Raw genomic sequence first — 20676 nt, 5'->3', positions numbered from 1 at the left:
TGCAGCTCAGACTGAAATTTTAAGGGAAGCGTCAAAGAGTTTGGTGTAAAACAGCTTCAAACACAAGCCTGCCTCAAATAAAGGCCTGGTGCTCTCTGCAGGTGAACAGAGACCGGGCCTCTATCTGAAACACAAATCAAGATGTTTGAAACCAGTTTGATTTAAAAATTTGATTTTATTTAGAAATTACATAACTTCCATAATCATAACACACACACACACACACACACACACACACACACACACACACACACACACACACACACACACACACACACACACACACACACACACACACACTCTCTAATTACAACACAGCTGGCTCTTACTCTTATCAGTACAGAAGAGGATTTGGGCCACCAACATTTTTTTATGGTCAGACGAAGTTATTAATATTTTTTTTTAATTCTCACCTTTTTCACAATTTTTAAAATTAGTCTTTTTTTTCGCTCTGAATTATTTTTCTCTCTCTTTTTTTTTTTAATCTGAAAGAATTCTGAATGAAATCTCAAATTTTTGAATTTTTTTCCTTAAATTCAGAAATTATATTCAACATTCTTTTTATTTTTATTATCTTTTCAAACATTTTTTAAATTAAAGTCAGAAAAACAAAAAGTCTGAATTATTATTATTTTTTAATTCAAAAATAATTCTGAATTAAATAAAAAAAAAAAATTAATGTCTGCGGGGAAAAAAAGTATGTATATAATTATTTTAAGAATTCTGAATTAAATATTAAATTTTTAAACATTTTCTCAGAATTTTCACCTTTTCCTTAAATTCAGATTTTATATTCAACACTTAAAAAACAGAATCAGTGTCCTCTCTCCTCTGACCGACGTTAACACAGATTCTTATTCTTGATTTAACACTTAACAATTTTCAGAAAATAAAACATCTACATTAAAAATAATAAAACAATAAGACTCCTTCAGAAACTTCAAAATACTTCTGTGACTTTAAAACCCTGTGAAGTCTAAATGAATGTGTGGATGTGCTGCAGGTGAGGTTCTTGGTTCTTGTGGTGGATCAAAGTGATCCATGATGTCAGGCTGTCTCAGTGTGAGAACACAGACTGGTCCCCCCTCTGTGGAGCTGATCAGGTCGACTCATGCTAGCTCTGCAGAGTCAGACCCAAAGGACTGAACTAAGGCATGTGGTCCCATCACTACAGTCAGGATGAGTTTATGATAAAACAGGTACAGACAGCGGTCTCTGCTGGTCTTAAGAAGTCCTTCACAAGCTAGACCCTTACAGGAGAACTCTCTGCCCACTAACGTCCCCCTTCTGCCTCTCTCAGAGTCTGTTAGTCTGATAGAGACTGATCCACATTCATTCAACAGACTTTAAACGCAGACATCACGTCGTAGCATTAGCATTAGCATCAGCAGCAGACCAGGAAACTGTTAGCTTAGCATCAAAAACTAGCTGAAGCTCAGTGCTGAAAATGTTGATTTGCATTGTTCCTGCACAGAATGAACACAGGCCCGGATCATGACCTAATACTGATGATTCAACACTGATCAATGTTTACATTCATTATTAAAGATCAGAGACAAATCCATCACTTCATTAAAATACAGGAAATATAATACTCTAAATATAATGTTAGAGAAACATTAATGTTAAATCATTAAAGTGCTGATGTCATGTTTACAGCTGATAATGTGGAAGATATTTCACTGATTAAAATGACTTTAAAGAAACTGATTATTTTACTTTTCAGATTTAAATAAAATATAAATACTGCGTTTGGTTTAATCTGAGCAGTTTGTTCCTCAGCTCCTGTCCAGAGTCTCATGTCCAGAGTCTCATGTCTCATGTCCCGTGTCTCGTGTCCCGTGTCGTCTTCAGGATGGAGACAGGACTTGAATGCCGACCATGTCGAGCTCCACTGAGTGCACACTGAAGTCTCCAAGACCCTGAAAGAAACCAAAGATCCCCACAGACAGTTATTAATACTAGTTTTTAGAATCTGTCCCATCTGTTAACATGGAGGAGGCGGAGCTTAAGAGCTACACTGCAGCCTGCCACCAGGGGGAGCTCCACATCTCCACATCTCACCTGTGGTAGAAACATGAACCCACAAAGACCTGGATCGATGTGGACCTGGTAAAGCTTACCGCTGTGTTGTGGAGGACCTGAAGCACCGCCTCCTGCTGTCGAGGCTCCCGGGTCAGCAGGTACAGGAAGCCCCCGCCTCCGGCCCCGGCCAGGCTCTGACCCAGGACCAGCGGCCTCAAGGCCTCCATCATGGCCCTCACTGAGGCCGGCTCACATCCAGGAGCCATCAGCTTCTTCTGCTGCCAGGAGCGGTCCAGACACGCACCGAGCCGGGACAGAGAGCCTGAGGGGGGGAGGGGCTTATTTAGATCACACTGAGGGATTCTGGGAGATGTAGGATGTGAGTGGAGATGGAGTTTAGATATCCTGATGTTTCTGTCTCCATATTAAATAAATATTCATCAAACAAATGTTGAAAGTTGAAATTAAAATAACAGCCTCAGCCAAACATGTTGAATTTACATTTAGACCAGTACAAAAATAATAATTTAATCTGTTCAAATATTTACTTTTTACCTTTGTGAAAATGGAAAATGCAAAAATGTGGAAATTAATAAAAAAAATAAAAAAAATAAAAAAACATTATTTTTATTTATGTGAAATTAAATGTATATTAACCCCTAAAACAATTGGAATTTAAAAATATAAAAAATATAATATTTTGACTGTTACTTTTATTATTATTAGAATTATTACTCTCATTGTTTTCTTATTTTTATTACAATTATTCAATTTAATTTAATTATGACTGTTATATTTAATGATTTATTCAACTCTTTATATTTTTATTTATTAGAAGAACATCAACAAAATTATTTGATTTATTATTATTATCTTTTTTATTAATCTTTAACGGTCTCACCGTCTGAACACGCCGCGGCGCACTCCTCTGAGTTAGCCACCAGCTGCTGAGCGTTCTGGACCATCGCAGGCAGACGGCTGTACCAGCTCCGAACCACATCCTGCAGAACATAACACACACACATCTTCATCATCTTCTTCATCATCTTCATCATCTTCATCTTCATCATCATCTTCATCATCTTCATCATTGTTATTAACATCCACTTAGTGTATGGGTGTGTGAATGTTTAAAAAGGTCTCCACAGACGGAGGAACTCAGAGAGACCGACCTGCAGCAGGTTGCGAGCCAGGCGTGTCTTCCCCGTGTAGACCAGCAGGAGGTGCTGCTCCAGAGAAACCAGGAAGTCCTGAGGAAGACGGAGACGTTCCACCTCTACCTGCAGGGGCAGAGACGCCCTGGATCGACCCACCTTCACTCCACCCACCAGACCCCCGACCTGGTCCTGCCAGCCTCCGCCTGCAGGAGGAGAAGTTCAGACTCCGGTCCCTAACTCAAAGAAGCTTTGAGGTGAAACCTGCAGACCCACCTGTGGTCAGGATCTGTTCGAGGTACAGCACGGCGTGGATCAGGGAGTCTGTGTTGTAGGTTTGACCGGTGCACCTGTAGACCGCAGCCAGCAGCGCCCCCGCCAGGATACTGCTGGTACCTGCAGGACGAGAGAGGATCAGCCTCTGACCTCTGACCTCCAGCTCCAGGAATCACACAAACCTTTACTTCAGTGAAAACATAAGAACTACAAAAACGCTCTGTCACAGAGAAGATCTCTGAGAGTGTTCATCCAGTTCAGCTAACTTTGGACTAAGCTAGGCTAGCTGTTTACCTCGAGCCAAGAATGCTAAGCTAAATTAGCTGTGCCTCCTTTGTTTTCATAATTTATGCTAAGCTAAATTAGCAGTTGCCAACTTATTACTTGAATCAATGCTAAGCCAAGTTAGCTTTTCCCCTTTTGTTTCCAGAATCCATGCTAACCAAAGCTAACTGTTGACCCTGTGTTTCAGGAATGTTCCCGTAGCTAAAGAAGCTGCAGCTGGTTGTTCTCAGAATTCATACTTGGCTATGCTAAGCTAGCTACTTCCCACCGTATCAAGTCTACATGCTAAGCTAAGATAGCTTTTTCAAAGTATCTATACTACATGTTTAGATCAGCTAAGCTAAGTTTAAAGACTTCCTGTTTCCATTTTTTATGCTAAGCTAAGTTTAAAGACTTCCTGTTTACATTTGTTATGCTAAGCTAAGTTTAAAGACTTCCTGTTTCCATTTGTTATGCTAAGCTAAGTTTAAAGACTTCCTGTTTACATTTGTTATGCTAAGCTAAGTTTAAAGACTTCCTGATTCCATTTTTTATGCTAAGCTAAGTTTAAAGACTTCCTGTTTACATTTGTTATGCTAAGCTAAGTTTAAAGACTTCCTGTTTACATTTTTTTTATGCTAGGCTAAGCTAAGTTTACAGACTGATGAACTGTTTCCCAGTTTCTGTGTTTTCTTTAAGCAGTTTTTTCAGTCATTATGCTAAGCTAAGTTAGCTCCTGTCCCTTGAGGTAAGCTAGTTTGCCTGTTTGTCGTCTCTATGCTAAGCTAAGCGCTATCTCCCTCTGTTTCACTCACCCAGTCCGGACCCGGTGGGCAGCACCGACCAGCTGTGAAGCTCCACCCCTCCTCCCCATCGCTGCATCAGCTGATCCCCCAGAGCATGCTGGGAGGAGAGAGACACCAGACCGCTGCACACACACACGGCCTTCAGCAGGGCTCCTGTGACGACACACGCACGCACACACACACACACGCACACACACACACACACACACACACACACACACACACACACACACACACACACACACACACACACACACACACATTAGGGTCTCTTCTGTTACCTGCTGATCTGTAAGGTGTGAATCTCTCGTACCCGGTGCGTGAGGCTGACAGTAGTCTCTCAGGTCGTCCAGGTTGTTACACGCCGTCTCCGTGGAAACCTCACTGTCCCGCCCCCCCGTGTAGCTGACCAGCAGGAGGCGGGGCTCTGTGATGCGACGGGCCCGGGCACCAATAGGACGCTTCCCATCCACCTTAACGGAAACGTTTGTGACGGAGCCGCCGTGTTCGAAGGCGATGGGCGGCGTGTCGCTCCAGCCGCCTGAAACACAAACGCTCTTTATTCGGCGATGATTCGGCGATGATTCGGCGTTCAGCGATTTAAACGTTTAAAGTAACGACAGAATGAAACCGTCAGAGAGTTAGCGCTGTGATGTTAGCATGAAGAAGTTTGAGGACGGATAAATCTTCTCACCTGCGAGGTCCAGTCTCGCCGGACACTCCACTTCCTGCCACTCCTCGATGGGCGGGACCTCTCCCTGTCCAATAGAAATGAACCTTTGCGATGACATCACAGCTTGTCGTAGCAGCACCTGTCCGGCTCCCTCGTAGTGCCGCGCCGCTCGAACCAGCAGGTCCGGCCTGTAGGGGGCGACACAGAGATCAGCGTCTACACCTGCAGGAGCTCAAAGTGAACGCAGACTGACGCTCACCTGCTCAGCCAATGAGCTCTCTGATCAGCCAGGGCTTTGACTCCGCCCCTCAGGTCACCCTCCTCCAACAGGAAGTAGGCGGAGCTCCAGGCCTCGTTGGCAGCCGGTCCGCTCCTCAGGCCGCCTTTTCCTCCCGCCATGCACACCAACACGTCGGCGATGCAGGAGAGGCAACGAGCCGCCACGCCGAGCTCCGCCCCTGACTCCGCCCCCTGATCCCCACCTCCTGCTGCAACTGAGAACAGAGGAGGAGAGACAGAGTTAGAAAGGATAAAGAAAAGAGGAGGAGGAGGTAAAGAAGTAGGAGGTGGGACAGCAAGAGGAGGAGGAAACAAGGGAGCAGAGGAGGAGAAGAGGGGGATGGAGAGAATAAGGAAGGGGGAAAAGAAGAAACTAGAGATAGGAGTAGGAAAGGAAACAGAAGGAGAAGGAAGGAGCAGAAGAAGAAGGAAAAGGAGGGATGGAGAGAATAAGGAAGGAGGAAGAGAGGGAACTAGAATAGGAGAGAGGGGTAAAAGATGTGAAGAAGTGGTAGGAAAGGAGGAGGAGATGAAAAAGAAATGGAGGAGAAGGAAAGAGGAGTTAAAGATCAACAAGATGCAGAAGAAGAGAACAAGGAGGAAGGAAAAGAAAGGAGGAGGAGGAATAGGAAAAGGAAGAAGGAGGGGAGGAGAGGGATCAACAGAGGGGAAGGAAAGAGAGGAGGAAACAAGAACAAGGAGATCTAGGAAAAAGATTAAGTGGAGGAGAAGAAGAAGAAGGAAGAGGAGGAGGAGAGGAAAGTGAAGGTCAGACTCACTGCAGTCCAGCGTCTGCAGCAGCGCCCCCTGCTGGCCGCCCATCACGGCGGCTCTGAAGCTCGGCAGCAGGCAGACGTCTGAGCGCCTCCTCAGAGCGTCTCTCACTCTCCTCCTCCCCGCCAGGAACAACAGCTCCTCCCTCCACTGAAGCTCCGCCTCCTGGTGAGTGAGCGTCATCACCTCCTTCAGAGAGAGCCTCCACGCCTCCCTCCACCTCCTCAGACAGCCGGCCCCGCCCAGCAGCCACCCCACACCTCCCTCCAGACCCACAGCGCCCCCTCTGGGGTGGAGGACCGGGAAGAGGCGGGCCTCCAGGAGGGAGCGATGCTCTCCCCGGGCCCACAAGTCCTCAGACCTGAGAGGAGGAGAGGAAGAGGAAGAGGAGGAAGAGGAGAGGAGGAGAGGAAGAGGAGGAAGAGGAGAGGAAGAGGAGGAGGAGGAGACAAAACAACACCACGTGACTTCTGATCTCTTCAGGTATCAGATCACTTTAAAGAACCGGGTCCTGGATCTTACTGGATTCCTGTTCTGCTGAAGAAGGAGGTCCAGGTTTGATTCAGGAAGGAGGCGCTGCTGTCATCAGAGGAGACCTGAGAAAGAGGAGGAGGAGGAGGAAGAGGAAGAGGAGGAGGAGGAACAGGGAGAGGAAGAGGAAGAGGAGGAGGAACAGGAAGAGGAAGAGGAGGAGGAACAGGGAGAGGAAGAGGAGGAGGAACAGGAAGAGGAAGAGGAGGAGGAGGAACAGGGAGAGGAAGAGGAGGAGGAGGAGGAAGAGGAAGAGGAGGAACAGGAAGAGGAAGAGGAGGAGGAGGAGGAAGAGGAAGAGGAGGAGGAGGAACAGGAAGAGGAAGAGGAGGAGGAACAGGGAGAGGAAGAGGAGGAGGAGGAGGAAGAGGAGGAGGAGGAACAGGAAGAGGAGGAGGAACAGGGAGAGGAAGAGGAGGAGGAACAGGAAGAGGAAGAGGAAGAGGAGGAGGAACAGGGAGAGGAAGAGGAGGAGGAGGAGGAACAGGGAGAGGAAGAGGAAGAGGGAGAGGGAGAGGAAGAGGAAGAGGAGGAGGAACAGGGAGAGGAAGAGGAGGAGGAGGAGGAGGAATCACTTAATCTTTCTAAACATTCAGTTTTCGTCCGTTTATTGATCCAGACTTTGTCATCTGTCTCGGTCGGGGTCGGGGTCTGGGTCTGGGTCTCTGTCTCTGTCTCTGTCCTGGTCTCGGTCCCGGTCCCGGTCTCTGTCTTGTTCTCGGTCTCAGCCTCTGTCGAGGTCCTGGTCTAGGTACCTGCAGCTCGTCCTGCGCTCCCATCACTGAGAACACGCTCAGCTTCAGCTCGCCCAGCTCGATGCGGTGTCCCTGAATGATGACATCATCAGCCAGTTTCAGCTGCCTGGCGCTCTGAGACGTGGACGCCTCGAGACCCGACAGCAGACACCCTGATGGGACTCTGAAGGGACCCTGGAGGAGAGGTCAAAGGTCACGACAGAGCCCAGACTGTGAAGCTGTGTTAACACGTTGCAGTGACGCCTCCTGACCTGTAGGTGGCAGTGCTGCACCACCGCGCCGCTCGCCACAGAGACGTCCCCCTCCAGGATGCTGTTGATCACCCGACCTCCGCGGCTCGCCTCGCTCTCCCTCTGAGAGGAAACAGAGACGTTAACGCGGGTCAGACTTCAGAGAGGCGACCTGATGCTGAGGAACAGGAAGTCACCTGGATGTGCGACAGAGTGCTTCGATCCGACCAATCACGGCTCAGACGAGACACGTGCTGCTTCCCGGACAGAGTCAGGTAGTCGTAGCGACCGCCGGGGACGTACGCTGTGAAGAAGAGGAGGACAGTGTCAGGTGAGGGTCTCTGCAGTGAAGTTGAATCCCTCAGAGCGCCCCCAGTACAGGTCATAAGCCCCGCCTCCTCCATGTTAACAGATGGGACAAACTCTGATGGAGGAGTCGCCCCCTGCTGGACGTCAGAGAGTAAAACACCCACCCAGCGTGAGCGGCGCTCCTCTCAGGATCTTCCACAGCTCCGTCCTGCCGCTCCTCACTGCCGCCCCCTGTGGCCCCAAAGCAGAACTGCACCCCGGTCTCTCCTCGCTCACAAACTGATCCTGACTCAGGTCTGAGCAGAGACACTTCAGCATGTCGAGGAACAGAGAGATCTGAGGAGGAGGAGGAGGAGGAGATTTAACGATGTGCTTTCTGACTGTCGACCAATGACACGGCTGATTGGAGGCTCGGGTACCTGGAGGGGCGGAGCTCCAGAGTCCAGACCCAGGTAGGTGCACCCGTCCAGAGGAGGAGTGACGTGAGTCTGCAGCAGCTTCTCTGAAACAGACCTGCTGAAGAAGACCGGACCCGACACCTGAACGCAGACCAGCAGACGGAGTCTAATGAGTCTGCAGCATTAAAGGAGCAGTCTGTGACTTTTTAAAGTGAACGCTGCTTTCTTCAATTTTAAGAAGTTACATCAGAGAAGCTGAAAATCTAAACGTAGCTCACCAGTGGAACTTTCCCATCATGCATCACAGCTTTTTGAATCTGCTCCTTGGTTCCCTTGTAGACGATATCCTTCACCTGACCCTGTGAGACGAAACAAACGCACCTTTAACCCCACGCTGTGACTGTTTCTATCACGTCTGAGTGAAACAGAGGACGCACCTGCAGGTCGGACAGGTAGACGCCGTGGTCGGCTGCGTAGGAGACGTCGCCCGGTAACGCCAACACACGAACGCCAGAGAAACCCTCCCAGGACAAAACTAACACACAACAGGAAGTCACCATTACTCTCTGATTATTCATGCTGCATATTAAATGACATCACAGCAAATACTCCACTCTGAGGGTAAAGAGAAACAGTAACAGCTTTGTCCACAGGGGGCGCCAAACTCAACACAAACTGAGAGTTCCTCACACGAAGAGAGACACTAACCGAAGTCCGGGGGGATGGAGAGGATCATGTCGGTGCTGCAGACCCAAACACCCGGAGGAGACCCCGGACAGATCTGACCAATCCAAGGAAAAACAACACGTTTGGAAAACTCATCGTCACAGATGGAGCTCCCTCTCTACAGATCTATAGATCTACAGATGGAGCTCCCTCTCTACAGATCTACAGATCTACAGATCTACAGATGGAGCTCCCTCTCTACAGATCTATAGATCTACAGATCTACAGATGGAGCTCCCTCTCTACAGATCTACAGATCTACAGATCTACAGATGGAGCTCCCTCTCTACAGATCTACAGATCTACAGATCTACAGATGGAGCTCCCTCTCTACAGATCTACAGATCTACAGATCTACAGATGGAGCTCCCTCTCTACAGATCTACAGATCTACAGATCTACAGATGGAGCTCCCTCTCTACAGATCTACAGATCTACAGATGGAGCTCCCTCTCTACAGATCTATAGATCTACAGATGGAGCTCCCTCTCTACAGATCTACAGATGGAGCTCCCTCTCTACAGATCTATAGATCTACAGATGGAGCTCCCTCTCTACAGATCTACAGATGGAGCTCCCTCTCTACAGATCTATAGATCTACAGATGGAGCTCCCTCTCTACAGATCTACAGATGGAGCCCCCTCTCTACAGATCTATAGATCTACAGATGGAGCTCCCTCTCTACAGATCTACAGATGGAGCCCCCTCTCTACAGATCTACAGATGGAGCTCCCTCTCTACAGATCTACAGATCTACAGATGGAGCTCCCTCTCTACAGATCTACAGATGGAGCTCCCTCTCTACAGATCTACAGATGGAGCTCCCTCTCTACAGATCTACAGGTGGAGCTCCCTCTCTACAGATCTACAGATGGAGCTCCCTCTCTGCAGATCTACAGTTCTCTCTCTAACAGCTGATCAAAGAGGAAACTGGTCACTGCTGCAGAGTCAGACCTGGTGCGTGAGGCAGTCCAGCAGCAGGTCCAGGCAGCAGACCGGAGCCTGCACCCTCTGGTCCGGTTTCTCTGCAGGCAGCCAGCAGAACGCTCGGCTGCAGGAGCTCCAGGGGAAGTCTCGGCCCTGCAGGACACACACACACACACAGTGAAGAACACCTAACTACACCTGCAGGTCAGAAACATGCTGCTGCTGCTGCTGGACTCACCGTGTGCAGGATGAGGATGTGAGCATCGTCCAGGACGTCTGCGGTCACCACCTGAGAGACGAACACATCAGGAGGGCTGCAGCTCAAGAGTGAACACACTGACTGAGTTCTGCTCTAAAGGGTTAATCCAGTGTTTGTAAGAGTGAGTCTTCTTTTTAAATATTTAGATCCAGATAGAGTTTACCCTCATGAGTCTAAAACATTCCAGTACAAGAGCTACGTCTAAAGTCTCTGAAGCTGCAGCCATGCATCCTTCACTTCCTTCTTAGCTCCTCCGTCAGATACCCATCCCATCAGTGAGAGACAGATTCAAATAATCTCTCCTCACATTTCCCTCCTCAGAGCAGCAGTGAGCGCTCTAAGACACCTGTCAACACCTGTCAGATCTGAAGCTGTATCATCAGAACTAGAAAATATGTCCCAGATTCTTCAACAGTTTCTTGCACTGAGAACATATTTGAGGTTTCAGAGCATTACCTGACTTTATATCATTTCTGGATGTTTCTGTAATCAGATATTTGTTGGTTCAAACTTCTCAAATAAGAAGATTTGATGTCTACCTTTTTTTGTTTTTGTTCAACCTGATAAAAAAGTGAACCTCTTTGCTCTTCATCTCACCTTTTACCTTAAGAGGAAGTAAAAGTTGTACTAATCAAAGCCCAGGTGAGTCAGTTCCAGGTGAGTCAGTCCCAGGTGAGTCAGTCACAGATGAGTCAGTCCCAGGTGAGTCAGTCACAGGTGATTCAGTCCCAGGTGAGTCAGTCCCAGGTGAGTCAGTCCCAGGTGAGTCAGTCCCAGGTGAGTCAGTCACAGGTGAGTCAGTCCCAGTTGAGTCAGTCCCAGGTGAGTCAGTCACAGGTGAGTCAGTCACAGGTGAGTCAGTCCCAGGTGAGTCAGTCACAGGTGAGTCAGTCACAGGTGAGTCAGTCACAGGTGAGTTACTCACGGTGTGTCCCGCTCGGCTGCTCAGGTGTTCAGCAGCGACCAGCAGAGCGTTCAGAGTCGCTCCTCCGCTGCCCAGAGGCTCCTGACGGTCCCTCACTGTCAAAACCAACGCGCCCTGAGAGAGAGAGCCACGCTGCTGCCTTAACTCCAGCTCTGTGACACACACACACACACACACACACACACACACACACACACACACACACACGTTATTATCCCTGTACATTTGTAATATTTAACTGTTTTTAAAGTTGCTGTTGCCACTTATTACATTATTATTTTCAATTATTGCACTAACAGACTTTGAAACCCACCAAACTGCATTATAATAACACAACATTATTTTGTACTATTTATTTAACAATAAGAATAATACTTATATCAGTTTAAAGACAAGTTAATAACCTGCATTTAGAATTTGAAGCACAAATATAATTTATTGTTGTGTTAAAATGTGCTGCTGGTAAAGTTAGAGCTTATTTGAATGATTGTATATACTGATAGTGTTTTAACTTATATTATTACATAATAATTTAACAAACTAATTATTTTTAAATCAGTTAGATTAGGGATTATTCACATTATGTTGAATAAACTACAGTAAATAATGTAGAGTCCATGTTTACAGTATTTAAGAGTTATTTTGCTGTTTGAATAAATAAATTAATATTATACTTTAGAAGTAATTCAGCTGATAAATATAATGATTTAAAGTCTGTAAGTCAAATATGAAGTCAGTCTAAAACGTCAGGAGGATTTTGATCCTGAGATTTTGACACAGAGTGAACCCTCTGTCCTTTGTTCCTCTCTTTGTTCCCTTCAGGCTCTGTAACACTGACCGTTAGATCAAAGATCGTATATGAGCAGCAGATGATCCTCACCTCTCTGAAAGGTGTACACGCTGTCTGTGTGCTGGCAGGTCAGGACCACCACGGTCCATGAGAACCCTCTGCGGGACATCCTGAGCCAGGATCAAACCTTCAACACTTTAAAGATCATATTTAACTAAAGACCAGGAGGGGAGGGGGGGTCACTGCGACCCGGGACACACCGGACACACACGAGGCAGGGCGGAGTCAACCGAGCGGGATCACCGGGAGAACCGGGATTAACGGACCCGGGAGAGACTCACCGGCGGAGGGGGGGTCGGTTTAAAACGAGTTGACCGGGACAAGGAGACCAAACTGAGGGAAATAAAACCCTGCCTTCATTTTATCTCTCTGTTCGCCCTCTGAGGCTGACTGCGCGGGCTTCCGTAGGACACAAACTGGAGCGCTCGATTCTAACCTTTGACTCTACCGGAGAGGCGGGGAGCTAACAGGAAGCTAACAGGGAGCTAACAGGAAGTTAACAGGGAGATAACAGGAAGCTAACAGGGAGTTAACAGGGAGCTAACAGGGAGCTGACAGGAAGCTAACAGGGAGCTAACAGGGAGCTAACAGGGAGCTAACTGGGAGTTAACAGGGAGTTAACAGGGAGCTAACTGGGAGTTAACAGGGAGCTAACAGGGAGTTGACAGGGAGCTAATAGGGAGTTGACAGGGAGCTAACAGGGAGTTGACAGGGAGCTAACAGGGAGCTGACAGGGAGCTAACAGGGAGCTGACAGGGAGCTAACAGGGAGTTGACAGGGAGCTAACAGGAAGTTAACAGGGAGCTAACTGGGAGTTGACAGGGAGCTGACAGGGAGCTAACAGGGAGTTGACTGGGAGCTAACAGGGAGTTGACTGGGAGCTAACAGGGAGCTAGGTTGTAGTTTTATGAGTTTATTTGGATGTAGTTTGATTCTCAGGAGAGATTTAGAACACCGTTGGTTTTTAACTCTTTAAAGAGCAGCTGTTCTCCAGGATTGTAGTTTTTCTGACAGAGCACGATTAAATCGAGTACCTGGATGTCCCAGGGGGGCGGAGTCTAAGTTTTTACGTCATGTTGTGATTTTCTTTCACTAACTCCTTCATTATTAGACTTTTATAAACTGTTCTTCATATCAAACCGTATCAGAAATATATACATTTTTTTTTTCTGTTATTCTGTCAAAGATCACAACTAAAGAAAAATTCACTTTAAATGTTAAAGGTCTTAAAAAAGTAGAAAACATAACTCATGATAAACAGATAAAACAATGACACAGCTCTTAGTAAAAAACATTAAAAGGTTTATTGAACTATACAGAAATTATATACACATATACATGGAAATGACACTCAGGCAACAAATATTCAGGAATTCATTCATCATCATCTTTATTCATCTTCCTCTTCCTCAGCAGGCAGAGGTCTGGACCTGAGGACAGAAACATGACAAGAGACCTCATCAGGGACTCCACAGACCAGAGTCAGGATCAGACTGTAAAGAGAATTAAACTCTCATGTGTCAGGGTGAAACCTGAACCTTCTGTCAGTCCCAGTATAAGAGTTTAATTATTGTTATGTTTATATAAATGCAGTGTAGATAAACACATGTGCAGACATCCTCACTGTCCTCATCCTGAACATGATTCTACTCTCTCCTTTGGGTTTGAACTCTCATGGATTTCCTGAAGCGCTCGTGTGTCGGCTCACGACCTCTTACAGGGACACTAAGGGTTAAAGTGTTGACGTGTTTTGATCATGTGTGAATATGTTGACATGCGTACATGAAGAGATCAGGACAAAGATAAAGAGACATGCTCTGTCCACAGGCTGAGATCAACAAAGGATCTTAAAGTCTCTGACTGGAGCTTTAAAAAGTTCAATCTCTTCATATTTACTTTGTTCTTAACATCTTTCCATTTCTATTGTTTCTCTTATTACTTCAGGAAACACTTCTCATTTTGATTTCCTGATTTTTCTTAAAGCTCCAGTGAGAAGCTCTCAGTCAGAGTTGATTTATGGCGTCGTGAAACACGCTCACATTATATAAACGCCGTCAGCCACGCCCGCCTACCTGCAGTGATTTTCCCTGATGTGTTCTCACGTCGTCTCACCCTGAGTCCTCACAGAAATGTTACTTTAGGAGACTGGTTGAAAAAGTTCCACATAAAGTCCTTGTGTATTCACACATGCAGCAGATTTCAGGAGGTTTATCTAGAGTGTGTCAAACAGCTTCAGTTCAATAACTCTGTCCAGCACTTAGAATTCACCTCTGATGCAAAATATCACACCTGATAAATGACAATCTGCTGTTTTCTACACACAAAGAAACTCAGTTTAAAGCTTCTGATTACAGAGATGAAAATTAAAATCTGGGAACAATGAAGTCAGATTAAAATTCAATCTAAGCGTGAAGGAATATGAGACGGTCTCTGGGCTTTGTACCTGCAGTTTAACACTTTAATATTTAAGTCTTCCAGCACCAACACTCGTCTCTGGAGCGACACATCAATTAGTCACTTATTGATTATAAAGAAGTAAGTGAGTCCCTCAGAGCTGCAGGAAATCTGACTGAGAGAGCTACAGGGATATTTTTTATGAGAATAAACTAAACACTTTGAAAATGATCTTAAAGTTAGAAAATTACATGGAAACTATTAAACTCAATGATATAGTTTTAAATTCTGTTTGTGTCTTATTCAGAGAGAATATTTACTCCTCATGTGGCGTCTGGTATTTTTCTGTTTGTATTTTACAGCTCAAAGAAATCACTGCAGAAAAAATCTTCCCCACACAATCCTTACAGGAGCATTCGTCAAAAGTTGCTTTCTTTCTCTCTTATTAAAGACAGATTATATAAAGTAGAATTATGTCTTCTGTATCATTTGTGCTTTTTTGGCATCTCTCATCTTACATGTTCCTTTTTTACTCTTCAAATAAACACTAATGAGTGATACACTGCTGATCTCTGAGACCCGGAGTCTGCTCAAACTGAACCATCTCAAAAAGAAAGTGCACCTGAAAAACCTTGACTCTCAGGAAACCTTATTTAAGTATTGATTTTAAAAATATATCCAGCAGTGAGGATTCTGTTCAGTGTGATAATTAAGAAAGCTAACATACTTCCTGCTGGCCTTCGAGGTGCCACTTCCTCCGGCCTCTTCACCATCCTCTACCTCCTGGGGACTCTGGTTCTCCTTCTCCGGCTTCCTTGGGGGACCGCCGAAGAAGTCCCCGATTCCTTTCTGCCAGGTCGGCGTGGGACGAGGACACACGGGGTTCCCACCGGCGTACTTACCCTTAGCTGTGAATGAAAGAAAACACCACATCAGGGTTAACTCAGCTGCTCGCTGCACAGGTGTGATACACAGGTGTGATACGCAGGTGTGATACACTGGTGTGTGTGTGGGAGCTGGGGCTGACCAGGTGTGGCGCACTGGCTGCTGGAGGAGGCCGAGGCGTTGGCTGAGTTGGCGCCGAGAGACTTGCGAGGTGCAGAGGCTGCAACAGCTGCAAACACAAGAACAACAACAACACTTTATTTATAAAGCACTTTTCAATACAAGTAAAGTGATTTACAGTGAGCAATAAAACATGAAGTGTAAAGCAAAATGAAAGGATTAAAAATAAAATGAAATAAAAGCTTAAAAACATACAAACTTATAAAACAGACTCTTAACATCAGAGCTTAAATTAAATAAAATCACACAATAAAAGCCTTCCTGTAAAAGTGTGTCTTCAGTAATGACATAAAACACGGGACTGACTCTGCAGGTCTGATCTCCTCTGGCAGGCTGATCCAGAGAGTAGGAGCCCTGACTGAGACAGACCTGTCCCCTTTGGTTTTCAGTCGGGTCCTTGGAACAGCTAACTGAGCACAGCCAGAGGATCTCAGACTGCGTCCAGGTTTGTGGGGGGGATAAAAGCTCAGAGATATAGAGGGGCGAGTCCATGTCGTGTTTTAAAGGTCAATAAAAGAATCATGTGTGCAGGGAATCACAGTAATCGAGGCGGGAGGATATGAAGGCATGAATGAGTTACTGAAGATCTTCTGCTGACATTGAGGACTTGACTTTGGATATATTTCTGAGCTGATAAAAACACCTGAACAGGTTTAAGATCAGGGCTGACAGAAAAACTACATGACAACAAATAATAAAGCAAACTGAGAAAATGACCTTCACAGGAAACCGGTTTGAGACAGTGTACAGATATATTAGTGTGTAAAAACGCTCACTGCACCTTTAATGTGTTGTATGCCACAAAGAACCTTTAAAGTCAATCTGAAGAAACTAAAACTGAACTTAGTGTGAATTCAGGTTCTTAAATGTGACACTTCTGTAAGCCGAGTTCACCAGGAGACTCTCTGAGATAAGAACATATAATCATATATATGTATTAATGTCTGAATATTAAACTTTAAGCAGTAAATTAATAAACTGTGATTCTTTAAACAGGGTTTGTTCCTCTCCACACAAAGCGACTCCACGGCGCTAAAATCTGGCGCCAGTTTACAGAAAGTGAAACACAGATTATAAAAGAGTTTAATGTCATCTCATTATAAAAGGTGAGATTATTAAAACATAACTGAATGTTTTAATAATTAATTAGATGTTAATGGTTTATATTAACCCTTTCCTCTCCTGGAGATAGGCAGATAACCCACCCCCGTGTTGGCGGGAGGGGAATGTTTGGACGTCTTGTTTGTTTTCATTAAAACAGATTAAAGTTTCATTAATCACCAGATATGATAATTATAATATAATCTAAAACATTTCAGTCACATAAACCCACATACTTCTGATTAACCGTGTTCCCCTGCCTGCTCCTCTTGGCTGATCTGAGAGACCTCCAGTCCTCCAGACTCCATGATAGTATCTCCTGCCTCTCTTTAAATCACCTTTAAAACCTTTAAATCACAGAATGATCTTTAAACATGTTACTGTACCTTTCCTGTAAGTCCCCGGGACACTGTCGGCTTTAGTCCTCACCATGATGACAGCGTGTTTAAAGTCTGTGGAGGTTTAGACTCTGGAACAACAGAGAGGAGCTGACTGAGAGAACAGGAAGTGAAGTTCCCGCCTCCGTTTAAAAAGACCAGCGGAAGGAGCGGGAGATTCTCTTCTTCTACGGATTTATTGTACCAGGCAGACTACAGGAAGCGATGACGTGATGCTGCCCTCTATCGGTAGGGGGCTTTAACACAGATTTATCAGTACCTGGGAACTACCCATAGACTGTAACTACCACAGAATAAACACAATAAAATATAAATTAACTGTTATTTAAGTTTTTAAAAAGACTATAACCTTTTTATTTAATTTATTTATTATGTTGGGTCTGAATTGATGATTTTTAAAGTCGTACTTTTTTGAAAATGTATTTGTTATTATTCTTTTTTTTATTAAACATTTCTTGCAAATGTACAAATTTAAGAAAACAACAACACAAAACATGGTCACACGTTAGCCTTATGGTTAACTGGCATATTTACATTGATGCTACGCTGAAATGTTCATTAATATGCACTGTCCCTTTAAATAAATAAAATAAATCAATTAAATTAAATACATCATTTTGAAACATTTAAATGGATGACAATGTCTTAAAGTGCATTTAATCAGATCTGGACTTAATATATGAAACAAAATAAAATAAAATAAGATAAAACATTTATTAAAAGCATAAAATAAAATTACAAGGGCATAACAGTTTTCATTTTATAATTCATTGGGAAAGTTTCTTCAAAATATCATAAACTGTTTGTGCTATTTTTCCTTTTAAAGCTGTTAACTTAGAACTAATAACTTCTGTGAAGATGCTTGCCTATATTAAGTTCAATCCCTTTCTATATCAGTATGTTTTTATTTGTTTGTGTAATCATTCTACATTTCATGTGTTTCAAATGCCTTTTTATATTCTCAGCAAGATTTCTCCAAACTTTTTATGTCAGATAAATAAGAATATAATTATTAGACACCTTTTTATGACCAAAGTGAAGTGAGGAAGGATCAACTGGTTCACCTGTGCTGTTTAGAGTCCCACAGGTGAACTCAATCAGTCCTGAGAAACCAGCTAAATCACTCCACCAGACCTCTGTGAGAAAGGGATTTAGTCTGGTGCTTCTATTCTCTCTTATTAAATTATATCTTATTTTTATATTTATTTTTCTGGTATTTATCTGATTTGTTGATTTTATTATAATGATTTGTTTTATTCTTATGATTTGATTGCATTGATTTGATCATCATGGTTTTATTTTTAAGTATTTTATATCCCTTTCCTCTCCTCTGTTACCCATGCTGTTGTTTCTGTCTGTTCTTTGTGAAGCTCTTTGAGCTGCAGGCTTTAATGAATAAAAGGTGAATATAAATAAAAATGAGTTGATATTAATATTAATTTTTTTAATATATTTTTTTTCATGTCCTGCATGTCTAGTTATGTTTTAATCCAGTGTTTATGTTTATTTTTTTGTATTTTAATATTTTTCAAAAACAGTGAAGATTTTAAGTTAAATGAGTTTTGTAATAAGAGGTTAAATCAGTATTTTACAGATTTAAATGTGAAATTAATTCAGAATAAATTAATTGTTTAATCCGCTGGCTTGCTCTCCCTGATGTCAGCCCCTCGTGTTTCATATTAAAACTTAATTTAATATTTACATCTACGGAGCTGAGAAAAAGCGCGTTTGTCCTGTTTGTCCCTCGCTGCGCTCCGTAGTGGCGGTTTATTAGCTCCAGGATCAGAAAACAAAACAGCTTCGACACTTCTCGGTGATAAATCCTCCTCTCACGGTATGTTTGAATCCTTTAGAGAGAAACTTTAAATATAGAAACTCTTCCTGACATGTTGGAGTTAGTTTGAAGCTCTTTAATGTGACTTTAAGGCCGTTAGTAACTTTAAAAACAGCTGGGTCTCGATGTGTTCCTAAAATAGAAACAGACTTCATGTTATCATCTTTAACTCAGATCTGAGTTTAAATTTAGCTATTTTATACAATCTGTGGTTTAACTTCTTCTTTTAGAGACAACTGAGTTTATTTATTCCACTTATTAATCTGAGTTTATTTATTCCACTTATTAAACTGAGTTTATTTATTCTCCTTATTAAACTGAGTTTATTTATTCTACTTATTAAACTGAGTTTATTTATTCTACTTATTAAACTGAGTTTATTTATTCCACTTATTAAACTGAGTTTATTTATTCTACTTATTAAACTGAGTTTATTTATTCCACTTATTAAACTGAGTTTATTTATTCCACTTATTAAACTGAGTGAAGTTAATGTTCCCCCTGAGATCACAGAGTGTCAGCTGCTGTCCGTCCAGACCACCTGATCCTCTCTGATTAATAATTAAACTCTTTATTGTAATGATCAGATCATTCAGAGTTAAATTAACACTAACTTATTTAAACCTTTCTATCCTCTCCTGTTGCCTTCATGTCCTCTCTCTCTCTCAGCTCAATGTAAAGAGTTATAAAGAAACTAAAGGAGACATAACACTTAGAAACAGGACTCTACTACTTCTCACCCTCGACTTGGAAGAAAACAGATTATTAATACTCATTTTAACATTTATATATATATATATGTATATATATATATATAACATTTTTAATAATTTAATTATACTGATACATTTTAATTAAAATAAAATAAAAACACCAGCCAGATTTAAATAATACTTTTCTAAATTATTGTTGATTTAAATTATGGTAAATTATGGATTATATTGTCCTTGCTCCTTTTGTTTATGTTATTTAATTTCTTAATTTAAAGAAACTGATTTTGTTCTTCTTCTTTGAGATGTTTGTGTATTTTTAAATATTCAATAAAATAGATAAATAAATGAATAAAACCTGCGTCTCTCAGGAAGCCCTCATTAGACATTCATCCATACATTTTATTCACATCGTCATCCCACAAAATAAATATTGATTTTCTTGAGTTGCTGACTGTGTGTGTGTGTGTGTGTGTGTGTGTGTGTGTGTGTGTGTGTGTGTGTGTGTGTGTGTGTGTGTGTGTGTGTGTGTGTGTGTGTGTTTCCCTGTAGGTGTTGCCATGGATGAGGTGACCCGCCTGGTGTCCACAGGAGACTGTGTGAAGATCTGGGATGCTGTTTCCATGGCGCCGCTGGAGCAGTTCAACCCTCACAGCATCAGCCACCCCGTGTCCCAGGCCTGCTGGAGCTCCAACAGTATCCTGATGGAGGGAGGAGGGAGGGAGGAGGGAGGAGGGAGGAGGGAGGGAGGATGGGAGGATGGAGGTGTGTTTCTATCTGCTCAGTGTTTAGACACAGAGAAGCTCAGATCTTGATTTGATGTCAACAGAGGAAAAAGAGAATCAGAGTTCTTATATTTATTAACCTGAAGAGAGATCTTACTCTGCTTTCATCCTTTAACTTTGATTCAATGATCATAAACTTTCTGACAGAGAAGATTTAGTGTCAGTCTGTAAATCTGCTGAAGACCCAGAAATATAAAACCACCCTGAGTAGAGATCCTGAACGCCTC

General features: G+C 43.5%; 2 protein-coding genes across 2 annotated transcripts; both read right to left on the bottom strand.

The window, feature by feature from the left end:
• Window positions 1-482: 482 nt before the first annotated feature.
• Window positions 483-12637, bottom strand: LOC117813781 (L-fucose kinase). Its single transcript, XM_034684815.1, has 23 exons — window positions 12193-12637; window positions 11313-11464; window positions 10367-10417; window positions 10156-10281; window positions 9183-9255; window positions 8912-9009; window positions 8753-8833; window positions 8496-8615; window positions 8241-8412; window positions 7965-8071; window positions 7789-7890; window positions 7538-7711; window positions 6774-6847; window positions 6257-6612; window positions 5458-5692; window positions 5220-5386; window positions 4839-5066; window positions 4535-4678; window positions 3456-3575; window positions 3198-3385; window positions 2927-3026; window positions 2124-2347; window positions 483-1922 (listed from the first exon to the last, which is right to left on the bottom strand). The coding sequence occupies exons 1-23, from the start codon at window positions 12269-12271 to the stop codon at window positions 1851-1853; spliced, it is 3243 nt and encodes a 1080-aa protein (XP_034540706.1). The 5' UTR covers window positions 12272-12637; the 3' UTR covers window positions 483-1850.
• Window positions 12638-13447: 810 nt separating this feature from the next.
• Window positions 13448-17281, bottom strand: pclaf (PCNA clamp associated factor). Its single transcript, XM_034686661.1, has 4 exons — window positions 17109-17281; window positions 15584-15670; window positions 15284-15464; window positions 13448-13592 (listed from the first exon to the last, which is right to left on the bottom strand). Exons 1-4 carry the CDS (start codon window positions 17152-17154, stop codon window positions 13553-13555), a joined length of 354 nt encoding a protein of 117 aa, XP_034542552.1. The 5' UTR covers window positions 17155-17281; the 3' UTR covers window positions 13448-13552.
• Window positions 17282-20676: the final 3395 nt, after the last annotated feature.

This window comes from Notolabrus celidotus, chromosome 6, assembly GCF_009762535.1.
Source record: "Notolabrus celidotus isolate fNotCel1 chromosome 6, fNotCel1.pri, whole genome shotgun sequence".
Classification (NCBI taxonomy): Eukaryota; Metazoa; Chordata; class Actinopteri; order Labriformes; family Labridae; genus Notolabrus; species Notolabrus celidotus.
Note: the sequence above shows the minus strand (reverse complement) of the source record. Positions and strands in the feature narration are given on the sequence as shown.

Excerpts from the sequence above, each read along its gene's own strand:
- LOC117813781 (XM_034684815.1), bottom strand. The coding sequence starts at position 12,271 with ATGTCCCGCAGAGGGTTCTCATGGACCGTGGTGGTCCTGACCTGCCAG. Across the intron at positions 8,834-8,911 it reads TCTACCTGTCCGACCTGCAG|GGTCAGGTGAAGGATATCGT; the intron begins GTGCGTCCTCTG and ends TTCGTCTCACAG. Across the intron at positions 7,712-7,788 it reads TGCAGCACTGCCACCTACAG|GGTCCCTTCAGAGTCCCATC; the intron begins GTCAGGAGGCGT and ends CCTCTCCTCCAG.
- pclaf (XM_034686661.1), bottom strand. The coding sequence starts at position 17,154 with ATGGTGAGGACTAAAGCCGACAGTGTCCCGGGGACTTACAGGAAAG. Across the intron at positions 15,671-17,108 it reads CCCGGGGACTTACAGGAAAG|CTGTTGCAGCCTCTGCACCT; the intron begins GTACAGTAACAT and ends TTGTGTTTGCAG. Across the intron at positions 15,465-15,583 it reads CAGCCAGTGCGCCACACCTG|CTAAGGGTAAGTACGCCGGT; the intron begins GTCAGCCCCAGC and ends TTTCATTCACAG.